This window comes from Streptopelia decaocto, assembly GCF_964273445.1.
Source record: "Streptopelia decaocto genome assembly, chromosome: Z".
In the NCBI taxonomy this organism is placed as follows: Eukaryota; Metazoa; Chordata; class Aves; order Columbiformes; family Columbidae; genus Streptopelia; species Streptopelia decaocto.
In genome coordinates this window covers 26,896,526-26,918,950 of record NC_138657.1, presented here as the reverse complement: position 1 = coordinate 26,918,950, position 22,425 = coordinate 26,896,526, and the positions used below count along the sequence as shown (strand labels likewise).

Sequence of the window (22,425 nt, the reverse complement as noted above, 5' to 3'; positions counted from 1 at the left end):
TACACAGCTCTGCAGAGATTAAATATTTCCAGTTAAAAAAACATGTTTCAGGCACAAAATAAATCTCCATTTTTTCCTGAGAGTTTGTACGCTCTCTTAATTGATGGCAAACTGTCATTCTTGGGCTCACAGACCCAGATACCACAGTGGATACTAGCTGACGTAGGGGTAGGCATGGCCTGTAGATCATGCTGCTACCAAAATTAGTCAGACTTCTAATTAGATTTTGAAAAATCTGTATGCCAAGAACTATCTGAAAACTATCCTCTTCTAAGAACAGTTCAAGTGTCAGTGTTATAGCTAAACTGTCCCTTCAGAAACAGGCGTGAAAACCCTGCGAAATGAGCCTGTGTCTGCAGAGGTAGTGATGCACTTACAGCGCGTTGATGGATGCTGCAAGAGCACCATCTGGTGGGTTAACACGAATAAAAGACAAGCTTGATGGACCAATCTGATTTATACATCTTTTAATCAGGACTTCTTGTCTGGTCCTTTTTTTGTAATGCTTGTACTCAGATGATATAATGCTTCTTACTGCAGGTATTTTATTTCCTATTTCTTCCTGTGCCTTGTGCTTTTCAACTTTTTATTCACTGAACTCAACATAACATAGAATTCTTTAAAGTATTGTTCTGGTATAAACTCATGCTAATTTTATGGATACCCCCCTCTTCTTCTACCTGTTCGCAATTTCTTTGCCATATCCTCTTCCATATCCTCCTTCTCCTCTCTGATACCTGCAAGCAACTTTTTGCTGAAAGGACTGGCAAAGGATGCCATGTCTTCTACCACTTCCTCTCATCACTCCTCCTCTCCTACCTGGTGGAAGTACAATAGTGGAGGTAAAGCACACCTTGTACATAAGAATGTTGTTCTGCTGAAGTGTACAGCAGAACCATGGTCAGTTACTCTTGTAAAAAGGAGGTATAGAAGGGTTTGGGCTTTAGTGTAAAGAGAGAAAAGGCAGTGCCTTTATGTCCTTCTAGCTGTGGGCCATTCTGTTTTATTTTCTTTTGCAGATTTTGGGTTTAAATTTTTCTTTTCGCTAAGGATTATGATACAAGCATCTTTATCTATGATACCACTGTTTATTGTATTGTTGTCTTAGCAGAGTTGCAGGCTGCTAAAACTAAAGTAATGTAGTAGTTGCACCATTTAAAATTCAAGTTGTTAAAAGAGCCTTTACTACTTATCAGCTCCTGTATGGTTGTGATAATAACGTTATGCATTACACTATGTGCTTCTGTCTAGCACTCAGCAATAGCTGGTTTTGTAGTGCACAGTGTAGCAGTGGTTAAAACCCTCACGTCATTCCATATGGATTTTTTTCATTATTTGAAAGAAGACTGGATGCTATTTGGAGCCTCAGCTTTCTCATTTACATGTTAAGGTTTTTAACAATATTTTCAGAAAATAAATGAGGCTCTGAATATAAAGACATCAATTTCATAGAGGTTGGAAGTGAGAGCATTCTAAAAATGAGCCAGCAGGATAGAAAGGCTTAGCTACAGGCCTAATTAATAAGGTGATCATGCACATATTTTTTACTTCGATGTGTTACTTCAGTTCCATGAGTTTGGTAAGATTTGAATGTATTTTAAGTAAATATCTATAATCTATTTATAAATATTTATAATTATCTATAAGTGTATTAGCAGTTTGACCACCCTATCTTTACTTGGTTTACTTCAACATTCAGACAACACAAATTCAACGTTTTAAGACTTGTATTCAAACCTTAGTTTTGAAAGCTCATTTTGTCAACAGGCTACAGTGAAGGCATTGGTAGCAGTACAAAATTTAGTCAATAAACTGCTTGCTTTGTTAGATGAAATTTTGCTTTGACACCGCTGAAAAGTACTTATTTTTTCCTTCCTGTGTTAGAAAGATGCTTCATTGACAATGCATGACTGCATGCACGAAGCAGAGAGTAAACAGATGTTTTTTAAGGCATTACAGCTATGCATGGTATGCCTGTGGCTAACTCAAATATGTGCTGTTAACTTGCTATGTATTTATTTTGTTGTTAATTTTTTTGTTTGTTATTTATTGAGTTTATATTTAAATATATTTTTTTTTATTAACAGTCTTACTATACAATTTAATTGAGAGATTAGGCTTGGCTCAAGATTTAAGTGCTTGAAAGAGAGTTATTATGGCATGAGGAGAGTCAGTTGTGCTAGCTAGAATCACTAGAGCACAGGATGAAATTGTCAACAGTTTGAAAAGCCCACTTTAAACTTTGGAAAAGCTGCAGAGGCAGTACCGACCTAACATGATTATCACCAACAAAAGCTTTTTGGAAAGTAATTGGCCTGGCTGCTGAACATATTGGAAAATAATGATTTTGCGTGTCACTCTTCCCATAGTGTTAAAACTTAGAGCACTTTTTTGTTTACAAACCCCAACAAAATCCCTGCATTATTGTTCTTTAGAAAAAAAAAATACACAGTCTTAGGCATAATTTCTTTTAAACATTGAGGGTTCCATGTAAATATCAAGCAAAATTAGAACCGTGTTAAATGTATTCCAGCTGCTTTGGTCCCTGGGGGCCAACGGTTGTTAAACTAGATTTACATGCCATTGTCAGCAGAGCAGTGGTCCTGTGCCTCAGAGTGGTTAAACTCCAAGTTAGACTCAAGATACTGTCTTGCTTTGCATCTCCTTTTTCACTTTTATTTGTCTAGAGAGAGAGCAAACAACCTCTGAAGCACACAGCCTGAATAAAGCATGTATGCCGGAGAACTCAATCCTTCCAGTTTTCAACCAAAATCTGCCTTATCCATAGCTTGTATTTTGTTCTCAGAAACTTGAGCTGTCTCTATGGTAAAGGCTGCTGTCTCAGCTACTGTAAATGTAAAACAGAAACAAGGGTGCCACAGCAGAACTCCTGCCTGGTGTAACCAAATGTGTGTCCCCTGACAGGCATCTGCAAAGAACTTTGTTTTGTCCTGCTTCTGCTTGTGTTGGTAATGACTCCTTTTATCTCTTCTGTAGGAACTGACTGTTTAACAAATGAGTTGCTAAAGGCATTTTGCTTGCATAACTGTGCTTATAAGAAGAATCCTTAGGATAGCTTAAGTGAATTACAAGAAGCAGTGAACAGTATTTGATCATCTCTATCCAATTCCTACTTCCTATTCAGAAACAGCCAGCGCAGATGCCACTAAAGCCAGTTCTACTGAAAACACTTTGACCCCTGTTTGTTCGTGTGTCTTGGAGTGAGATGTCCAGCTTCCTCAGCAGAAAGATGAACTGCATTAATGGAAAATTAATTACTGTTTTGTCTCCAGTTGTATTCCAGATGAGGGTTATTCCATACAACAAGGCAGCATGGGTGGCCAAGCAAGGTGCCAGTGATTCAGCATACAGTGCAAAACTGACTTTGTCAAGATACTTCATGATGCATTTCTAAAATTTTTATATACTTAGCAGAGAACTTCTTGGAAGAGCATTTTGGTAAACTTGTGTGCGTGATAAATAGCATGAATATTGTCTATGTAGGGAAACGATTGGGAGAACACTTGCATGAACATCAGTGGCATGTGCCAAATCCTTTGAAGTCCATGAGAGGCTTTCCATTAGCTTCTAGTTCCTGTGATTCTGAATGGGCCTATTCATTCAGGCTTGCAGAATGAACACCTAAGGTTAAGAATTACTATTTGTATTTTTAATATGCAGAGACTCCAGTTTGAGAGGGGCATTTCAAAGCTGTCAAAATGCCTGTTCAGCTGTGTTGCTGAAAGGAAAACATTCATTGTGAAACAAAGGATTAAAGTATGATAAAGACTGAGGTATAATCAAAGATGTTTTTGCCTCAATGGGAAACTGTATTTGCAATTAGAGAGACTTGGGGCAATAGGAAGAAACTATGAAAAGCTAAAACTAAATTATTAAAGTGTCGTCAGTGGTTCCTGCTGAGAATTCAATTGCAATATGAAGGAGAATAAATTGGAAATAGGAACAGAGAGTTCGTGACAGGTAGTAGGGAAAGTAGAAAATAATGTAAGCAATGAATTTTTAGCGCTAGAGGAAGAAAACTTGTAGGATAAAATAGTTCTTTAGAGTCAAGAGAATGAGTGAGGTACAGTTTTTGTGAAAAATGGTTTGCAATCAAAGGAGCAAGAGGGTAAACAAACAGCTCCCATTAGAAAGGCAGAAACAGAGGTAGCTAGACAAAACAGAAGGCTTCACTGACTAGTAAAATTTGACTAAACAGGCCAGAACTGACACATTAACAATTTAGAATATAGTAAAAGTGGTAAATCTGAATCCTGCACAAATACTTGTTTTGATTTATTATCAGCTGATCATTTTCAAAGCAGGATTTTTAATGGGGAAAAGAAGATTGGATCCTGCACAAATCTGGATGCCTGATGGGCCTGTATCGATGAGTGGTCCACGTTTTTTCTTATTCTGCATCAATTATGTTGCACAATAATTTGCCTGTCTATGTAAATAGAATGAAATATAATACCTTCAACAATTAAGTAGCTCTGGTTTATTCCTGTAGTGACATTCTGAGATGCTTACATAAATTAGCAAAGTAAATGTGATAGACAAGAAAAAATATTAAAAAAAAGAGTCAGCCTGGGATTTGAAATTGCCATATAACCATTGAACAACTCAAGGAAATTTAAAGGATTATAAATCAGTGGAAGTTTTGGTAACTGAACCAGAAAACAGAAAAATGTGAATGCATCTGCATGGCTGCATTACTGTGTGAGGAACAAGACAGGATTCCGCGGCCGATTTTTTTCCTAATTGTTGAACTAATAATTTCACATTAAACACCATTCCCTTTTGGAAAGAATTAATGTCCAGCAATAATGTTGTACCACAATTTATTTTAAAAGTTCCTTTTCCTTTTGTTGATTTCATTAGCTGCAAGTTTTTGAGTTCCATCCAAAAGATTTTTACTGGTTTTACAGCCTATATTAGCGTTAAAAATGCTGGGGTTTTTTTTAAGTCCCCGTTGTACCGAATTATTTGTTCAGACTGCCACACTGGAGGAAGAACTGCAGGTTTACATCTGCTTACTATACACAAGGAGTTTTCTCCCTCAGCATAGTGGTGTTAAGGAATGGGAATGCTGGTGGAGACATGGTGCAATGGAACTCTGATAGGCCATATACCAACAATGTCAGCTGGAGGTGTTAGCTGGCTTTGGGCTTTGGGCTCTTTGGGCTGCAATAGGAAGTCTGGCAGCGGGGGACAGGGTTGGATTTCATTGTATCAAAAAAAACCAAAACCAACCACCACCACTCCCCCCACCGCCAAATGCCTTCAGGACTGACTCAGCTATGTTATTTCTATATATGCTCCTGGCTGAAGTCTGATGAAGACTGATTAGCTGGAGTGATAGTAAGTTTCAAAGATTATGAGAAAGTTGTTTCCTGTTATAGGCACAGAGGATATGTGTGATAGGTATAGAAGGTATGTATGTGTATAGAATTTTTCAGACTGTCTGCCTATGTTGGCATCCATTTGCAATATTGCTAGCTTCTCACTATTGAAAGTGGTTTTAATGGTACATCTAGTCTTGCTGTCTCCAAACAAAAAAAGCATTCCTGAAAGTAGGAGAGAAAGCACTGTTTCATCCCTCTGTAGTGACAGCAACTAAGGAGATATAGCGCTTTTTATCAGACAAAGCTACATGTTATTGGGAAAATGGCAATAGCATACTGTTGTCATTGTTATATGATGAGTTAAGTCTCCATTTCCAATTTAAGCTTCAAGCATTAAAAGTGCACATAAGAATAGTTTGCCATCCTGCCCTGGCATTTTGTTTTTTTCCTGGATTATGTCTTCAGGAAGAATTAACATTTTGATACAACATTTGTTCATGGATTTGCAGTGGTTAAATCAATAGTTAATGAGGTTCGTCGTATAATTTGAGCTTGTAGTTTGTTTATGCTAGACCAACTTTATTCATACTCCAAACAAATTATCTCATATAATCACCAGCCTGAAGATAAATCTCTAAATGTTTTTCTGATGATAGTGCTGTGGTTGGCAGGTGTTAGAAGTGCCTCCCAGGGACAAAGATTGAAGATGGGCTTGTTCTCACAAATCCTTCAGGCGAGGTTGTTTAGCTTTCTATCCTGTCATCTGCAGAGGAGCCTTGTATGGTGCCCTGCTAATGAAATCTAATAGGCAAAGGTCATATATCTTTATGAAGAAAAATGCAAAGCTGGTGAGTGATAAATGTTCTCCATGGGGTTCAATGGACGATGCTCAGCAATAAAATCCGTGTTTAAACAGTGTTTCAAACAGCTTGGCGTTTCTCTTTTTTTTATGCCTTAACTACTTTTTATAACAATTCTCATTACTAGTGATAGGATTAGATAAATACAAAAATAGTTGAATATGCACACGAAGTTGTCAATGTAATTAAAGAAATAGGTGAAGACTTTAAATAGGTAATTATTTTTCTGTTTAATTATTTTCTGTGTTTGTTAGCATTTTTCTGTGTTAGCATAATGACTCACATAAAAGTACATGGCAGTATTATATTTAAATTTGAAAGCTCTATTGACGAGCGATAGAAGCAGACTACTAGCTAGTGTGAAGATGTGAAGATTTAGGTAGATTCTAGCATCAGTTGTGAATAAAAAATGTCTTTTTAAAATATATATTTTGTCATTTGACAAATAAAGGAATGGGAACAAAACATGCAGGCATAAAATTGCAGATAGAACTTCTAACAAATGCAAGTCAGTGCCTTTAAGAAATTGCTTATCTGAAGTTAGAAGGAATTAAATAAATCAGATATTGTTGAATCACTGCTGTTTTTTGAGAAGTTACCAGTTCATTTGCTATAGTTATACTGCTGAGCCAAGAGACAGTTCAATAAATCAATTCAGGCTTGATGGATTCTACAAACCATTGCAATGAGTGCGTGGAAGAGGAAAGAAATCTCTTAGTATTCCCTCTTTGACAAAAGGGTATGCAAAGAGCCTGAATGGATGAATGGTTGATTAATTTTGCCAGAAATTTTCTTGACAGCCAGAAATGTGTTTTTGTGTTGCCATGTTTGCATGGGAATTATTTTGTAGGGTATGAATTATTACGTATAAACTTACACCTGAGACTTATCTGGCTAAAACAGACAGCTCCTGGTCAGTGTATATATGGTTGTGATGTTTTATATGTTTTAATTCATCACTCTGGCAAGTCAGCCTTCTGCTTGTTACCACTTGCTAATCAGTCAACAGTGAAATCAAATATTGTATGTGATTAAATGAACCTTGTAACTGAAGTTGTAGGTTGTGTCTTTTTCAGTATTTTTTAATTCATTTACAAGCTATGGAAAATCCAGATGGAAGTTCTTAACCTAGGATCAGAAAGCAGAATAACATAAAAGAGAATTAAAAAGTGTGTCTTCTGGTATGTCCACATGGCTTATTTATTAGTAAGACACAAAAATAGTGTCTTCTCTAAGTTTCAGAAGTAAATAATGACTTAGATTTTATATATTACACTGTACTATAGTAGAAAGATTTTTTTTTTCCTTTTCGGTTTTTACATATTTTGTGCATATTTTGTACAGGTGATATTTGCTTATAAATGGGGTGCACTATCCAGACCCTGGATTCCTTTACTTTCAGGCTTTGGGTACTCATACCTGTGGTTTCACGATAAGAGACTTTCCTTTCCATACATTTTTATCCAGAAAAATATGTACATACTTACTTCAGCCTTTAAAATAAGCTGAGGGGAGTACATTTTAACATCATACATTTTAATATTTCCACAACATGCAAGTACATTTCCCTGTAGTTGTCTGCTTTCAGCAAAAAATCATACTGTTATGATTGTAAATTATCTCGTTTGTCCCTTTAATTATTTTACAGAGGTGGAGTTTTAAAGACACACCTGAAAAAAGGCAGTTGCATTTAAGCCCTTATACTTGAAAATCACATTTGTATATTTTGCTTTATTTTATACTTTAACAACTCCATACGACTTATCCTTCAACAGCCAAAAATGCTGAAAAATGGCAGCTTTATCTTTATAAGTGATGATTTTCTTACTACAGAAGTCACCCACTACAATGAGACAAATTACAGACTCTTTGAATTTCCTCTCTTGAAGATGGAAATAAATAAGCACTTTCACCTTTATCTCACTATACTAGATGATGTACATCCCTTCTTTGGTTTCTCTGCTGCTGCAAAACCTTTTTTCTCCTAGATTCTGTGGTCACAGCCATCTAATATTATGTCATTCCAGCGCACACCACCACAGTATGCACACCATTACCTGTGTTTGATTATATCTTTAGGCTACGCACTTAATGTTTATCTCATGCAGTAGCGGCAGCACCTTAACCAGGCTTAATCTCCAGACTTTCTGATCTACATTATTTGAGTGTATGTGCCCAAACCCCACCAAGGCCAGGCAGCATTTTGGACTATTGTATGTCAGGCAGTTAGTTGTACACCGCAGTAGTCAGGGGAGACTGCTGTGCATATGGATGATAATTCAGTTTCTTTTGGGTGGGTGGCAGTGATGGCCACTGAAGGCAGGTATTCCAGCTGGAGGAAGAATGTTCTAAACCCAATGGGCCATTTTGGTATCCTTACATTGCGTGGAAGTACACAGAAGACAAGGACATCTTTGTAGGTTGTAGTTAAACACAGATTAAAATAAATAAGCCTGTATTTGAACACATAGAATTTGCACTTGTATCAAGCACAAGTAACACTTATTTAGCTGTAAGGTCAATTCGTATAAAGTGGATCATTGTTAAGACACACTATCATGAAATGCGTCACTGCTGTAGAAAAGGCACTGTTTGCAGTGTGAAACTAGCTAAACACATCTATTGAAGAAAATGTGATTGTTTAGTTTCTTATAGATGAATCCTTCTTTCTTCTTTGCCTTTTTTTTTTTAGTTATTCTGCATTTAATTAAAATAATAGACTGCAAGGGAAGTGAGATCGGTGCTAAACAAGCATTCATCACTTTATTCTATATGCAGGGTTTTACAATGCTACAGAATTTCCTGTTTCAGTTCCAGTCTAAGTTAAGCTCAGGATGCCTAAAGTTAAACATAAAGTGTGAGAGGTCTCTGTAGAGCAGGGTATCTCAAGCTCTGCGATGCCCATTCTCCTGCTCTTTGGTTTAGGACCAAATACCTGTTTCTTTTTGGAAACTTTAAACAGCAACAACAACAAAAAAGAATTAGATTCTGCTTTTCTTCTTTTCAGAAGACTGATAAATATCAGTGTAGCAGAGCTAGTGTTTGATGGATGGAAATGCACAACAGAAAAATGTAATCTTTCCTTACAGAAAAGATGGTGCATTTTGTATAGATGATTTTCAGCAGTGGTGTTGATACAAATAAAGAGGTAAAATAGTGAAAATACTTGTCCATGTTTCTGGAGTCTTATAAACACCATACTGTTTATTCTGGGTTTTTTTAGTTGTTCTTGTTGTTTTTTGTTTGTTTTTTGTTTTACATTTTAGTGACCCTACCTGAAAACTTTCAATAAAAAATTGAGTCTTTTTCTGCTTTTTTTTACGCCCCCCCCCCCTTTTTTTTTTTTGAAGGAGGGGGCTCCTGGTAATTAGCTGGATTTACAACAAATGGCACACAGACTGTTAGCTCTGCATGTGTGCTATAACATTGGTGTTTACCCTATTATATTGCAATTTAAGTATGTCATAAAGTTTTATCAGTGATCACATAGAAATAAACTGGAATGCAGAAACACTGGCCATGAAATATTAAGAGAATACAGTGTGAAACAGTATATATTGACTTCTGTATTGTGATAATTACTTTGGTTGTGAAAATTATAATGGGATACAGCAATATTCTTCATTTATGTTTTGTGATGGCTGGGTATTTTTAGCAAATGAGTTGTCAGCAGAAAGGCTTCATTAGACCCATCAGGGTATCTGCCCGTGAATAACGAATCCCAAACTGTACTGACAGTTTCCTTGAGCCAAAATGATGGAGCACCTCTGACAAAAGCCATATTGTGCTCTCCATGTGAGGAGTGTGAAGAACAAAAGAGACAGTTTGTTCTTAATTTGGTCAGGTTAATATTGACACAGTTAGCTTAGAAGAATCAGAAGTGTGTGTAATGTACATTTACAGTGATCACTTGGGTAATTGGCTGTTGGCTTCATGAATCAGAAACAATATATAGCCTACACAACATGGCATTTCTTAACAGAAATACATAATAGCTGAACAGGTCACATTCAAAATGCTTCAAAAGTCTGTGGATTTCTTAAACTTTCTCATTGTGTTTACCCAGATGCCAAAAAAATTATTTGTGACTTCTGAATGTTCACTGTATTGTTATGCGTAGCATTGTGTGTTTATGTGCATTAGACAAAACAAATGCACAATTTTATTATAAATGCTGACACTAAATTGCTTCAGTATTCATATTTCTGTTAACCATGCGTTTGCATATTTAACAGCATTTGCAAAATATCTTTACTACTAGATTCTATTTCAAGTATATAACATTTCAAGTATACTTATGGTCCATTTTTTTGTTATGGATTACTTAGGGGACATTATAACAACTAATAGTGTTTACATGTGCTGTTTACTTGCTGTATACTATGCAAATTTTAATTAATATTTAAGCCAGCACATGCTAATAAAATTAAGTAATTTAAGAATGAATAGCTGACTGATCTTGGTCATGGTTTGGCTGTATGTTAGTGTATTTACTACTATACCAATTCATTGACAGCATATTTTACAGTGCCTGTAATTAATTTGGGGCACAGCAGCTTAGCTGTTGAAATGATTAGCATTTTTTTATTTCTGAAGGAAATGTTGTATTTTCTGTTAGCATTTACAATATATGCAACATTCTGGTTGTTTACTTAGGTTAGCAATTTTGTGGAACTGTCCGTATGTCAGGTATATCTTTGAAAATTTAGTCTTTGGTAATTTATAAGTCTTTCTTGTTTGCAACTTTATTTGAATGTTTGAATGCTTGTGAAGGGAGTATCTGAATTGTGTTGTTGGTACTATTAATAGTTTAAAAGAGTAAACTTTATGGGTGTTTGAGGGGAGGGATGAAATTAAACTAAGTTTTAGAAAAAAGGATTACTTAAATTAGTAATATTTATTAACATTTTTTAAAACCACCTTTGCTTATTTTAACATTAATAATTAGTTTTATGGGTTTTTTTAATAGGCTGGTCAACCAAAAAAAATGGATGAGGTAGAGTCATGATGCTATAAGACATGTAATCTTATCTTGCATTTATTCAATAGTTTAGTCAACAGCATTGTCCAGCAAATTTACTCTTTGACCTGTTCTTTTAACAAGGTCTGTTTGCCTTGTGTTTAATTTCTGGATGCACTTAGTGAAGTAAAAACATATGAGAAACATTTATTGTTGATTATTAAAATGACTCTTTATGGGTAACTTATGTTGTCAAGTATTATTTGAATATTAATTGTTGCTTAGTAATAGTAATGTGAGAAGCTTGTATGTTATTTCCTATGCCAAAGAATAACCCGGGTCTTGAGTTTTATACCTTTGCTGAATAACAACTTTTTTGTCAGAAAGTTTTTTCATTGACAGACTATGGGGTAAAGTAATAAATGGGATATGATCCACATCATTTTGCTTGACATGGACAGTGTTCTGACAGGCCTTAATGACTTCCTCAATATTCTTGTTGATTGGATGTAACTGCAAAACATCTCTTGCCCTCTTGGACTTTTAAATTCTCAAATAATTGGCATGTTTTCTTCAAAGATGTTTTCTTTCTATGTAGTGCATGGTGCTGGCTCACCTAAACTCATTCCATGATGCTCTGAGCAGTCTCTCATGAGTTGACAGTGCTTTGCATCAGGCAGTGCCGGTCCATTATCATCCCAGTAAGAAAAGCACACAAACTCTATGAGGTATCACCTAAAAATGCTCTTGATTAGAGCTAGCATTGTAAGGAGAAAACACTAGAGATAATCCTACATCCCTTTAGCTGGTGGGAACCCTGAGGGATCTAGCGTTGCATAAGCCTCCAGTCGGGCACAGTATTCTGGGGACACCCTGTTCATAGAAGATATTTCCACCTTTTGGTCATTTTACCTATTATATGGTTTTATTACAAGGAAACAACTCCATGCCTCCTTTCTACCATCAGAGAAAGGACATCCATATGAGAACTTGTTGCTGCACTTTTAGATAAAGGCAAGGACACACAAGTGACATAAGTGCTAGTACCAAGCAGATGCTGCCTGCAGGCTTCTCTGGTACAGTTGGCTGGCCCTGTTTATTCTGTGCTCAGGGAGTATGTGTAGCCTGCAGATCTTTGGTGGTTATGGCATTTTTGGTGCCACACCCTTGCTGTGATAACCATTCCCACCAACAAATAGCTGATAGCACGTGAATGTTGTCTCTTGTTCTATTCTATTCATTATCTTGCTCTATGACTCCCTGGTGATCCGTGGCCTCATACTCTAGAAATATATCTCTGATTGCCCTGCATGTACATATTGACTCTCCAGTCATGGTTGTGACAGGGGAATTTTCCCTTGCCTTGTGGGCAGGTTGAGAGGTTCCTCCCTCAAAATACTGCTGAAAGCAGAATTTTTGGCACTCCCCAAACCTACCACTATGTGAGTGTCAAATGCGGGCTGAGGTGATGGCAGATATTATCTCACTCAATGTCACTTTGGTGAGCCTTCTAGTTCAGTCGCGTGATTTTAACAGAAAATTTCTAATTCCTTGCATTTTCAGCTTATACAAGCAATATAGAAGATAAAGCATCATGAAGCTTGAAGGCTGGACATTTTTTAGAGTGATAGTTTGTTTACCTTGTATACAACCATAAAACATCTTGCAGACTAGATTCTTCATTGGTCCATGTCCTTCCCTGTGATCTCCCAGTCTTCTTGAATTAGCTGTGAGTGGGTAACTGAGATAAGGAGTTATCAGGGATTTTCAGATGGTTTTGAATCTGCTCTAATTTTAATGTTTATTCTAATGGATTTTAATTATTCCAGATGCAGTTAGGAATGGGATAACTGAAGTAGCTTCTCCATGCTAAAGCACATTTTGGTACTTTTTCTGATATGGCCAATACTTTAGTTGTCAGCAAAATGTTACTGATTTGGCTGCTCAGAACTTATTGGCCAATATTCCTCACCATAGACCTCTATTCAGATTTCATATCTGAATTTCCACCAGTAAAATAACAGCTGACTTTTTTTTGTGCACTAATCTGTGTGAATTTCACATAAAACTCGTTTTTACGTGCTATGCAAACATCAAAGGGGAAATTAATCTCTAGTATCAGAAAAGGATCCACTTCCAAAGCATTTGATGATGAAATTTTTTTGTTTTAAATTTAACTTACAGGGAGGGAGATACACTTTGTGGACACATTTGAGTAGATTAATAAATAGTATTTGTATATATGTAACCAAAACAGTAATTTATCAGGTAGGAGACAGATGCGAGGGAATAACATGCCAATCTGCATATACAGTTGTGTTGTGCTCATGATGAACTGCTGTTTATTCAGGGTCAGTGTAGCTTGGCAGCATCAGAAGAACTATTAGCTAGAAGATGACAATTTTTTTTCCCTCAAATATAAGTAGGAGAAATAAAAAAATGATAAATTTAAATGTCAACGACTTTGTTCACTGGCAGTTATAAGAACTGAGGACCGCGGGGACACATTTATACTTTGTGTATTATGTCCCCAAGCAAGAAAGAGAGTTTTGTGGTTTATGTTGCAAAATCTAGATGGTTCAACATGGGTCTAGTCTGTGTATAAATGAGAACAGGAATGACAAATTCAGTGTCTACCTCCTGTATATTTGGTGTGGGGGGTGTGTGAAAATAAGCATTTTTTTGAAACAAAGAGATTTTAAAACTACCTTGTCTTATTCTGTCCTTACTTGGGGAAGGTTATTATTTTGAAGATTCGCACAGAATTCAAAGAGCAGGAATAAAGGTATCTAAAGGAATAATCCATGGTAAAATTCTATACAGTCATGTAACATCATAATGGATACAAATAGAGGGCTGCAAAATTAAGTTAACCCATACCATTCATTTCCTTTTGAGTGACTGATTTTGCACCTCAATACTATTATTTTAACTTCTTTTGTTTTAAATAAAATATTGACACGACAAATTTACTGAAATGTCTTTGTTTTTCTAACAAAAATGGTTTTTATTCAAAGAATAGCACTAGCACAATACTTTTAAGCAACCTTGCAAAAGCAAATACTAGGAACCGATAAGAATTCTGTTTCAGCAGCTGTTTCAAGAAGCGAAACCCTACATTTAGTGATTTGATGTTCTTCAGAAATGAAAGTTCATTACTGCACTGTGAAATCAGTTCTCAATTTTTATTATTTTTGGGTTTTTTTTTAAAAGCACATAGCTGTTTTGACAAATGGAATGGGATTTTGTTGCCAGTTACAGACACTGATGCTTATTGGTTTGTGGCTATTTTCACCACAGATTTGGTTGGAAAGAGCAAGAAAAAGACACTGACATTTCTTTTAATTTCTTACCATATTTCAGGACTGCATGTTACACAGGAGTCTCATTGGTGACCTGAAAGTATTCATAGATAAATACGGGTTTGATGTACTTGTCATTTTGGCCAACTCTTTGTCAAATGAGAAGCAAACCAAACGAGAAATAGCAGTATACTCGGAAAACTTAGAGCTAGGCAATCAAGTAAGTACCTGGAAAAATAATTGATTCATGTATTTCCTGAAAAAAATGTTGTTTGGTTGTTTGTGTTGTATGTACCAAGGTGTTGAATAATTAAGTAGTGTCAAAATAGCAACAGTTGTCTGGCAATTGAATAGCTATTTGAAATGGCTGCATTATTTATATGATGCAAAATGAAAGATTGTGATATTTATGATTGTTTCAGACCAGTCTAACAGAAAAAGTGTAGGGTTATGAGAAATACAGGAAGAGGCGGGATTTTTCAATTTAGCTAAAGCAGAATGATCAATTTTTTTCACTAGTTTTGGCTTGGGTTTGTATTGTGATCTACACAAATGAGTCTTTGGCAGTGAGGGACAAGCAAACACACTTGTCTATTTGTATGTTATCTCAAAAGAATTTAAGCTCTGTAATGCAACCAGATTGTTACTAGGATGTTCATTTATCAGAAGTGAGATACTGTCCTTTTTATTGACTATATTTGTTCCCAAGTGGAAAAAATCATCTCAGTGGCAGATTTTTAAGCTTTTTCTTGGTTTTAAAAACTTCTGATTTCAGGGACAGGCAGTTAAATGACTCTGTTGCTTTCAAGGTCAATATAAATATGAATCTAATTATCTCCTTCTAGAAAAGCTTTTCTCATGCACCCTTACATATTTTACTCAGATTTCTTAGGCAATAACTAAACATTTATTTGGATTTTCTTTCCCTAATGAAAAGTTAATTTAGTATCTTTTCAAATAAATATTCTGACCAATTCTATAAAACATATTTTGTATTGATCTTTTGTTATAATATTTCATATATTTTGGGATCATAATAAGGCTGTTACGGAAAAATGGCCAAGACATAGATTAATAGGGATAGGTACGTCTGTGTTAGATGGTGAGGTAGTAAATATGTGCCCTTATGCCTTGGTTGTGATAGCTCTTAAAACATCCTATTTTTCAACAGATCTGCTGTGAATTAGAAGAATGTCAGAATCCTTGTTTGGAGCTGGATCCTCTAGAATGTGGATGTGACCAAGTTCTCGTTTATCGTCAAGAAAATTCTTTGGTGACCTGTGATCAAATTTTTCTTCTAATTAAGGAAGTTATAAATAGAAGACAACCAGAAATGGTATCAAACAGTAGAACGTCTTCTACCGAAGCTGTTGCTGGAAGTGCTCCACTTTCACAAGGATCTTCTGGTATTGTGGAGTTATATGGTTCTGATGTAGAGCCACAGCCCAGTTCTGCCAATTTTATAGAAAATCCTCCAGATCTAAATGGGTCTATACAAGCCAACGTTGATGTTAATGTAGACCTTGTGAGTCCAGACAGTGGATTGGCTACTATTAGAAGCAGCCGGTCTTCCAAGGAAAGTTCTGTTTTCCTTAGCGATGACAGCCCTGTTGCAGAAGGTGCTGCTTCCCATCACAGTCTTCTGCCTGGCTTTGATTCCTATAGCCCTATTCCTGAAGGAGCAATAGCTGAAGAACAAAAACCTCAGTCTAGAGACAATAGCGATAACTTTGATCTTTTCAATTTTGATCTAGCACCCATGGTCACAGCTCCATCCGAGTCATCTTCTCGTTCTGTGGATTGTTCCCCAGCAGACGACTATTTCCTTAATAGTGATTCATCAGAAGGGCAACAACTCACTGTGCAGAAAGAACTTGACGAGACAAACATGCTAGAAAATGATACAGCAAATTATTCAGCTGACCTACTTATAACAACAAATGAGGTAGACAATTTAGCTGCATTTGACGAGAATCCAGGAGAAATGTGTGAGAAAACTTCAAGTTTGATTAATTTAGTTGAAGGTGATTCTTCTTCACCAGAAATGTTGAAATCTGCTGATTCAAGAATTCCACCAACTCCTATGAACAGTCTTGTAGAAACTTCACCGTTAGATAATGGACAACCTTTATTTTTCCCACAAGATGTCATTAAAAAAATTAATGAAATAGATGGCACAGATCATTGTCACTCTCGTGTTAGATATGGAAGCTGGTGGGATGGCTTTGATCTAGAGTCCAGAAATGCTGATACATGGAGCTTAAGTGAGCAGGAATCTGTATTTCAGAGCCCAGTCTTATGGAAAGATTGTAAAGAAAGTCCCTTGCTACGAGAACATGTTGACAGGAGAGCCTCAGATTCAGTGTTCCTCCAAAAACAGCCAAAGCAAATGGAATACATGAGAGCAGGTCTGTGGGATAATCAGTTTAAACAAGATACTTGGAACCATGAGAATCAAGAGAAAAACAATGAACATACACATTTGCAAACTGCTTCTTCAGAGGAAACAAAGCAAGAACTGGAGAGCTTTACTGACCTGTGGAACGTCAGTCAGCCGCCACCTGTGGTGTCAAATGCATGGTGTAGTGGTGAAGGAAAAGGTAGTCAGATAGCTGGAGACTCTTATGAAGTCTGGACTAAGTTTGATGCAGGAGATATTGCTAGATCCTCAGAAAATATATGGAACATGCCCAAACTGGATAGAGAAAAAAAATCAGTGAATATTCCTGAAGAATGGGCCATATCAAAATCGAGTTTATCTGATTCTTCAGAAAACACAGTGGACAATGAGACTGAAAATCCACCTATCCAGGTATCTCCAGAAGCCTGGGATAAAGAAAAATATTATTCAGGAGAAGAATATGGAAAATCTGAAAGTACAAATTCTGTTTTCAGCAACATGCAAAATAGCTGCAAGTTGCAAACAGAGGAGAAAAATTTATTGGGTGACATTAAGCACAGACCAAACCAACTTGAAAATATAGAGACCTGGAATATGTCTGATAAAAACATCAGGAAAGAAGTAACGGAAGTAGTGGCGCCGTGGGAGGATGCTTTCCTGTACTCAGATCTTAGCTCCTCCAACATAGGTGAAGACTTAGTTGTTTCTCCACCAGACACCAATTATTCAACATCTGATTCATATGTATCACCTACATATGTGGAAGACGAAAGAGAAAATGAGGACAAAGATTTTGACAAAGAAATAGTTATTGATAAATTGATAAACCCAGATTTGGCTGAACCAAAAGTACTTGACAAAGCAAATAAGGAACCATTATCTCCTACAAACCTACCTTTTCCAAGTGCCAGAAACACGAACATCTGGAACACTCCCCTAAATAACATCACCCAGTTACAAGAACGAAACTCTGAAATAACAGCTCTTTCTGCCTCTGTTAAACCTTCTGTTAATTCAGAACAAACAGCTAATCCATGTTTTTCGACTGAGATACGTAACAGTGAAAATATTTTTTCTATATCTGAAAACAAAAGAATAACACTGATAAATGAGCAAACAGTGAATGACTCATCACCATCACAGAACAAATTGAATTCCAGACAGCCTGAAGCTGAAAATGTAGGAATAGTGAGCAGTGTTCCTGTAGAAGACACAGACACATCTACGCCAACTTCAGACACTGGGAATGGTCTGGATCTGAAAATATGCGACTTCGTAGGGAACGAGATGCTTAGTGAGGAGGCAGCACAAAACACTGCTGATATTGATGAAAAGCTGGAAAGTCAGGATTCAGTGCAGCAGCTGAACTCATGGAGTTTACAGAGTGAGCAGGGTAGTGAGGAAGGCTGGGACAATGCCGTTGTCACCTCTCAGGAAGGAAATAAGAGAACAGATGGAACAAGTGGGCAGCAAATGATCAGTGACATTTATAATAAACCAGTACAAGAGGACAGTGAATCTTCCTGTAATGCAGATTCAGAAGAAAACAGGTCAACAAATGAAGTTTCCAGCTCCCCAGAAAAAATGAAGAAAAGTGTTAGTTTGGAAGCATTAGACAGAGAGAATGAGTTGTTTTCTAATCAAAGCAATCCAATTTGTCAGGAAGAGATGAAAGAATTGTCGCAGAATAATGTAGAAACTTCTTCAAGTGCTTCTGAGGAAGTCAGAAATTATGGATATTTTGATGACTCCAGACCACATAATTACAATTATAGTGAAACATCACAGCTGCTTTCTGAAAAAGCTGAAAAGGAGACTAAAGTGATAGAGGATGCAACAAGTCCTGAAATGGAAAGTATCTCTGAAAGTTCTGATAAGGGTAGTGATAATCCTGAAAATAATTCTTCCAAAATGCCCCAAAACTCAGGCATCTGGAATGACTCTGGAAAAAGTGATTTTCACCTTGCCACATCAATTCCTTTGACAAACGAACCACAAGAAGTGCTGGGGGAAGTGAAAGGGAGCTTACACGAAGTGGCTCCTAACCACCCTAGCGTTTGTGATTCTGAGTTGGTGTCTTTCAAAAATAGCTCAGAACTGAACAGAACTCATGAAAAGTCCTTCATAGATGAGTTTAAAAAGAGTCCTTCTTCAGCATATGTCAGTGTTGCTGACATTACAGATACGTCTGTGGTGGAAAATTCATTTTCACATGAAATACATTCTGGGAGAAATGAAAACCCTGGAAATTTAGACCCTGCTAATAATCTTTGTGGGGAGCCATGTGTAATGCTTAATGACAATTTTCCCCAAGCTGCTTGGAATTCACAACCATGTGAAGATTTGCAGTCTCCTGGAACAAGTCCTGAGGCAAGTGAAATCCTTGAAATGGCAAATACCACAAGTAGCCTTTCAAAGGATATACAGATCAAAAGTTATTTGGAAGAAGATAATGTGTGGAGTGATTCAATAAATGATTATGCTCACTCAAGTGGAACAAGTCCTGATTTAAGTGATGCATCTGTGAATGTGTGGGGAGACCTTCCAGTTGCCAGTCATAACAAAAAAATTCAGGATATGTGTGATATTAAAAATAATAAAAATCTCAAGGATGTTCATAAAAGGAATGAATCTAGGAATGAACATGAAGAAGGATTTGAAGCAAGCGCTGAACAGAACAAAGTTCCTAAAAGCCTGGATTTTTGGAATGCCCATGTGGATGATGATACTGTATCTTCTTTATCGAGTCCTGACATAAATGAGGATTCAGAGAACTCGGAGGCATGCCCAGAAGTAATTCATGAAGATGCCACATATGAAAACAAACAGGACAAAGTGTCTGAAATTGGAGACAATTATGCTCAATCTAATGCAACTAGTCCTGAAGCAAATGAAGACCATTTAGGTACAAAACCTAAGGTGGGAGAGGAGGTCCAGATAGACATCTTCAGTGAAAATCCTGAAACAATTAAAGCTGGGAAAGTATTGCAGGAGGACTTGACTATAATGGAGCATAATGAGACGTCTGAATATTTAGGTCACTGGGAAACACTTCAGAAAAACTCTGAGATTAGTATTTTCAGTGAAAAAACAGATAGCAGGGAAGACTCATATTTGTGTCAAATGAGTGAAGAAAGTACACCGACTTTTGCAGCTGGTGATAAAGAGGAGTGTTCTTCAAAAACTGTTGATATGTGGAGTAGGTCATTGAAAGCTGATTTAAGAACTGATCCAGAATCCTCAGTAGGAACATTTGGTTTTCCAGATGACAGTTCAGAATGGTGGAATTCACAACTTTGTGAAGAAAAGCAACTGGAAAATCAATATTCTGTTTCAAGTCACTCTGCAACAAACCAGTTGACAAATATTAAGCCTGACTCCTGGGGATCACCTTCAGAAGATGAACTAACACAAGCACATTTCACAAATGAAAGTAATGCACTGCACTGTGATGAAAAAGAAAATGAAAGGCTAGTAAATCCTATGAGTATTCCTGATAGTCAAATAAGTCAGGACACTGTACAGTTCAAACAATTTGATCCTTTCATACTGGATAAAGAAGAAGGGGGCTTAAAAGATCAGTTGTTTCCAACAGATGGGGAAAATCAGCTGACACCACAGAATCCTTTTCCAGATGAGGAACAAAGTATGCCAAATACACCACTTCAAGAAATCACTGTACTAGATCTACCAAAAGACAACCAGGGAAATACAAGTCTCATTCCTCAAGAACAACAGCAGGACACGTGTGAAAGATTAGAAGCACACAACTCCCATCCAGGTGCTTTCACTGTAGAAGACTTATCTTTTGAAATGACAGAGAAGTCAAGTCCAGGGTGGAGTATTTTAGTTCCCCAAACCGCACTTATCCCAGATATTTTACAGGATAACACACAAGAAAGTAATCAGCAGTTTTCAGTGGAACCTGACCTGTGGACTAATGCTGAGCAGATTGTCACTTTAAAATCAGATGGTGAAAACCCTGATATATTAAGTCACTGTGAACAAGACAATAGTTCAGAGGCATCAAGCAGTCCTGATGTGTGCCAGGAGTATGAAGCTAAGCATGCTTCTATCCCATCTTCTCAGACTGGGCTTGAACCTGAAGACAAAGGTAGTCAGGTGATTCACGCATGGTCAAGTATGAGTAAAGAGGCAGATTTTGATTCAGAGTGTCAATTAGTAATGCAGAAGGTAGAGACACAGTATGAAAATGATAGCTCCCAGGACTATGAACAAGGAAAGACTGATGACTCCTATCAGCTAATCTCTTCTAATATTCAGGAGACTCCGGAATTTTCAATTTTGAAAGAATATGGTCTAGAAAATAAGCTTGTTACTGACCCCATTGAATCAGCTGAGATTAGCAGTGAAGTTTTAGAAGGGACATCCTTAGATCTGAAAGACACATTCCATGAAAGTTTTATGCCTGCAAGTCATCAAGGAACACCAGCTGATACAGCTCAAAAAGAAACCTCCCAAATGCATTTTTTTCCCATGGATCTCACTCTACCTGATGTAGAAGAACAAAGCTTAAAAGAAATAAATGCCTTGGCCGAAGTTGGAAAATATTCTGATATTGCCCATACAGCAATATCTGGTGATGAGCTAGAACTGTCAGAAGAATGCATGGATGAATCTGAGACAGGAGTAGAACATAAGATCAGGAACACATCACTGACTGACATCCCAGCAAGCACATGTGGTAGTATGAACATAGTGGCAGTAGTAGGCAGTGAAGCAGCTGAAGGGGAATTAAAGGGTAAACAGATAGACTTTCCTAAATCCTTTCTCCCTGGTGATAATGAAGGCTGTGAATCTCATTCAAATGATCAACCAGTTGATGACATAGCAAAAGAATCTGAAGATTTACTTGAAAATTATATTCCCATGTTTAAAGAAATGCCCAGTGACCAATCACCAGTGGTGTGTACTCCACCATCCTATGTATCTTTAGATGCTGAACCCTCTGACAGCACAGAGTGTGCAAAGGATGAGCTCCTATTACAGCAGCCATTTTGTGACAGTTTTTCTTTGGAAAAACCTTTACCACTGCCAGGTCCGCCGGAAGGTGCAGAAGGCATCCTAAAGACTGAAGACAGCAGCATTAAAGATCAGGTGTCTGACACATCCACAGAGTGCCTTCAGGACAATCACACGTCAGTACCCTCACTCTCTGAGTCTGAAGTAACTCAAGGAGCTTCTGAGCCTTCGATAGGAGAATCTGAAGCAGAAACAACTGATCTCGACTTACCGCCAGGTGGAGATAAAAGATCACTTGATGGTAAGAAAGTCTGCTTTCCAGGGCAGGTTCACAGGACAAAGAAAGAAGGAAATGTCTGGAGTATTACTGCTGAATGGTGTGGCTTTGAGTGAAGTTTGAAGTTAGTCTGTCTTTCTGTTGTACAAAACTCTCTACTTTAAGAAGACCTCTAGAATCACCCTTCTAGACAGATCTAGAGCTTATAAACATTGAAGTAGAAACATTATTTCTGTCATTGATGCAGGGCCTGGCATATGGGACACTGAATCATTTCCCCCTTAGGAATGATTA

At 37.0% G+C, this 22,425-nt stretch overlaps 1 protein-coding gene across 2 annotated transcripts in view; it reads left to right on the top strand.

Moving 5' to 3' along the window:
* PRUNE2 (prune homolog 2 with BCH domain) overlaps positions 1-22,425 on the top strand; it is a gene marked incomplete at its 3' end in the record, with an annotated part of 141,167 nt that overhangs the window by 65,596 nt on the left and 53,146 nt on the right. For both annotated transcript variants that reach the window (XM_082075834.1, XM_082075835.1), the window contains exons 7-8: positions 14,532-14,690; positions 15,642-22,155. In XM_082075834.1, the coding sequence (XP_081931960.1) occupies positions 14,532-14,690; positions 15,642-22,155 (6,673 nt within the window). The remainder of the gene's footprint in view (positions 1-14,531; positions 14,691-15,641; positions 22,156-22,425) is intronic.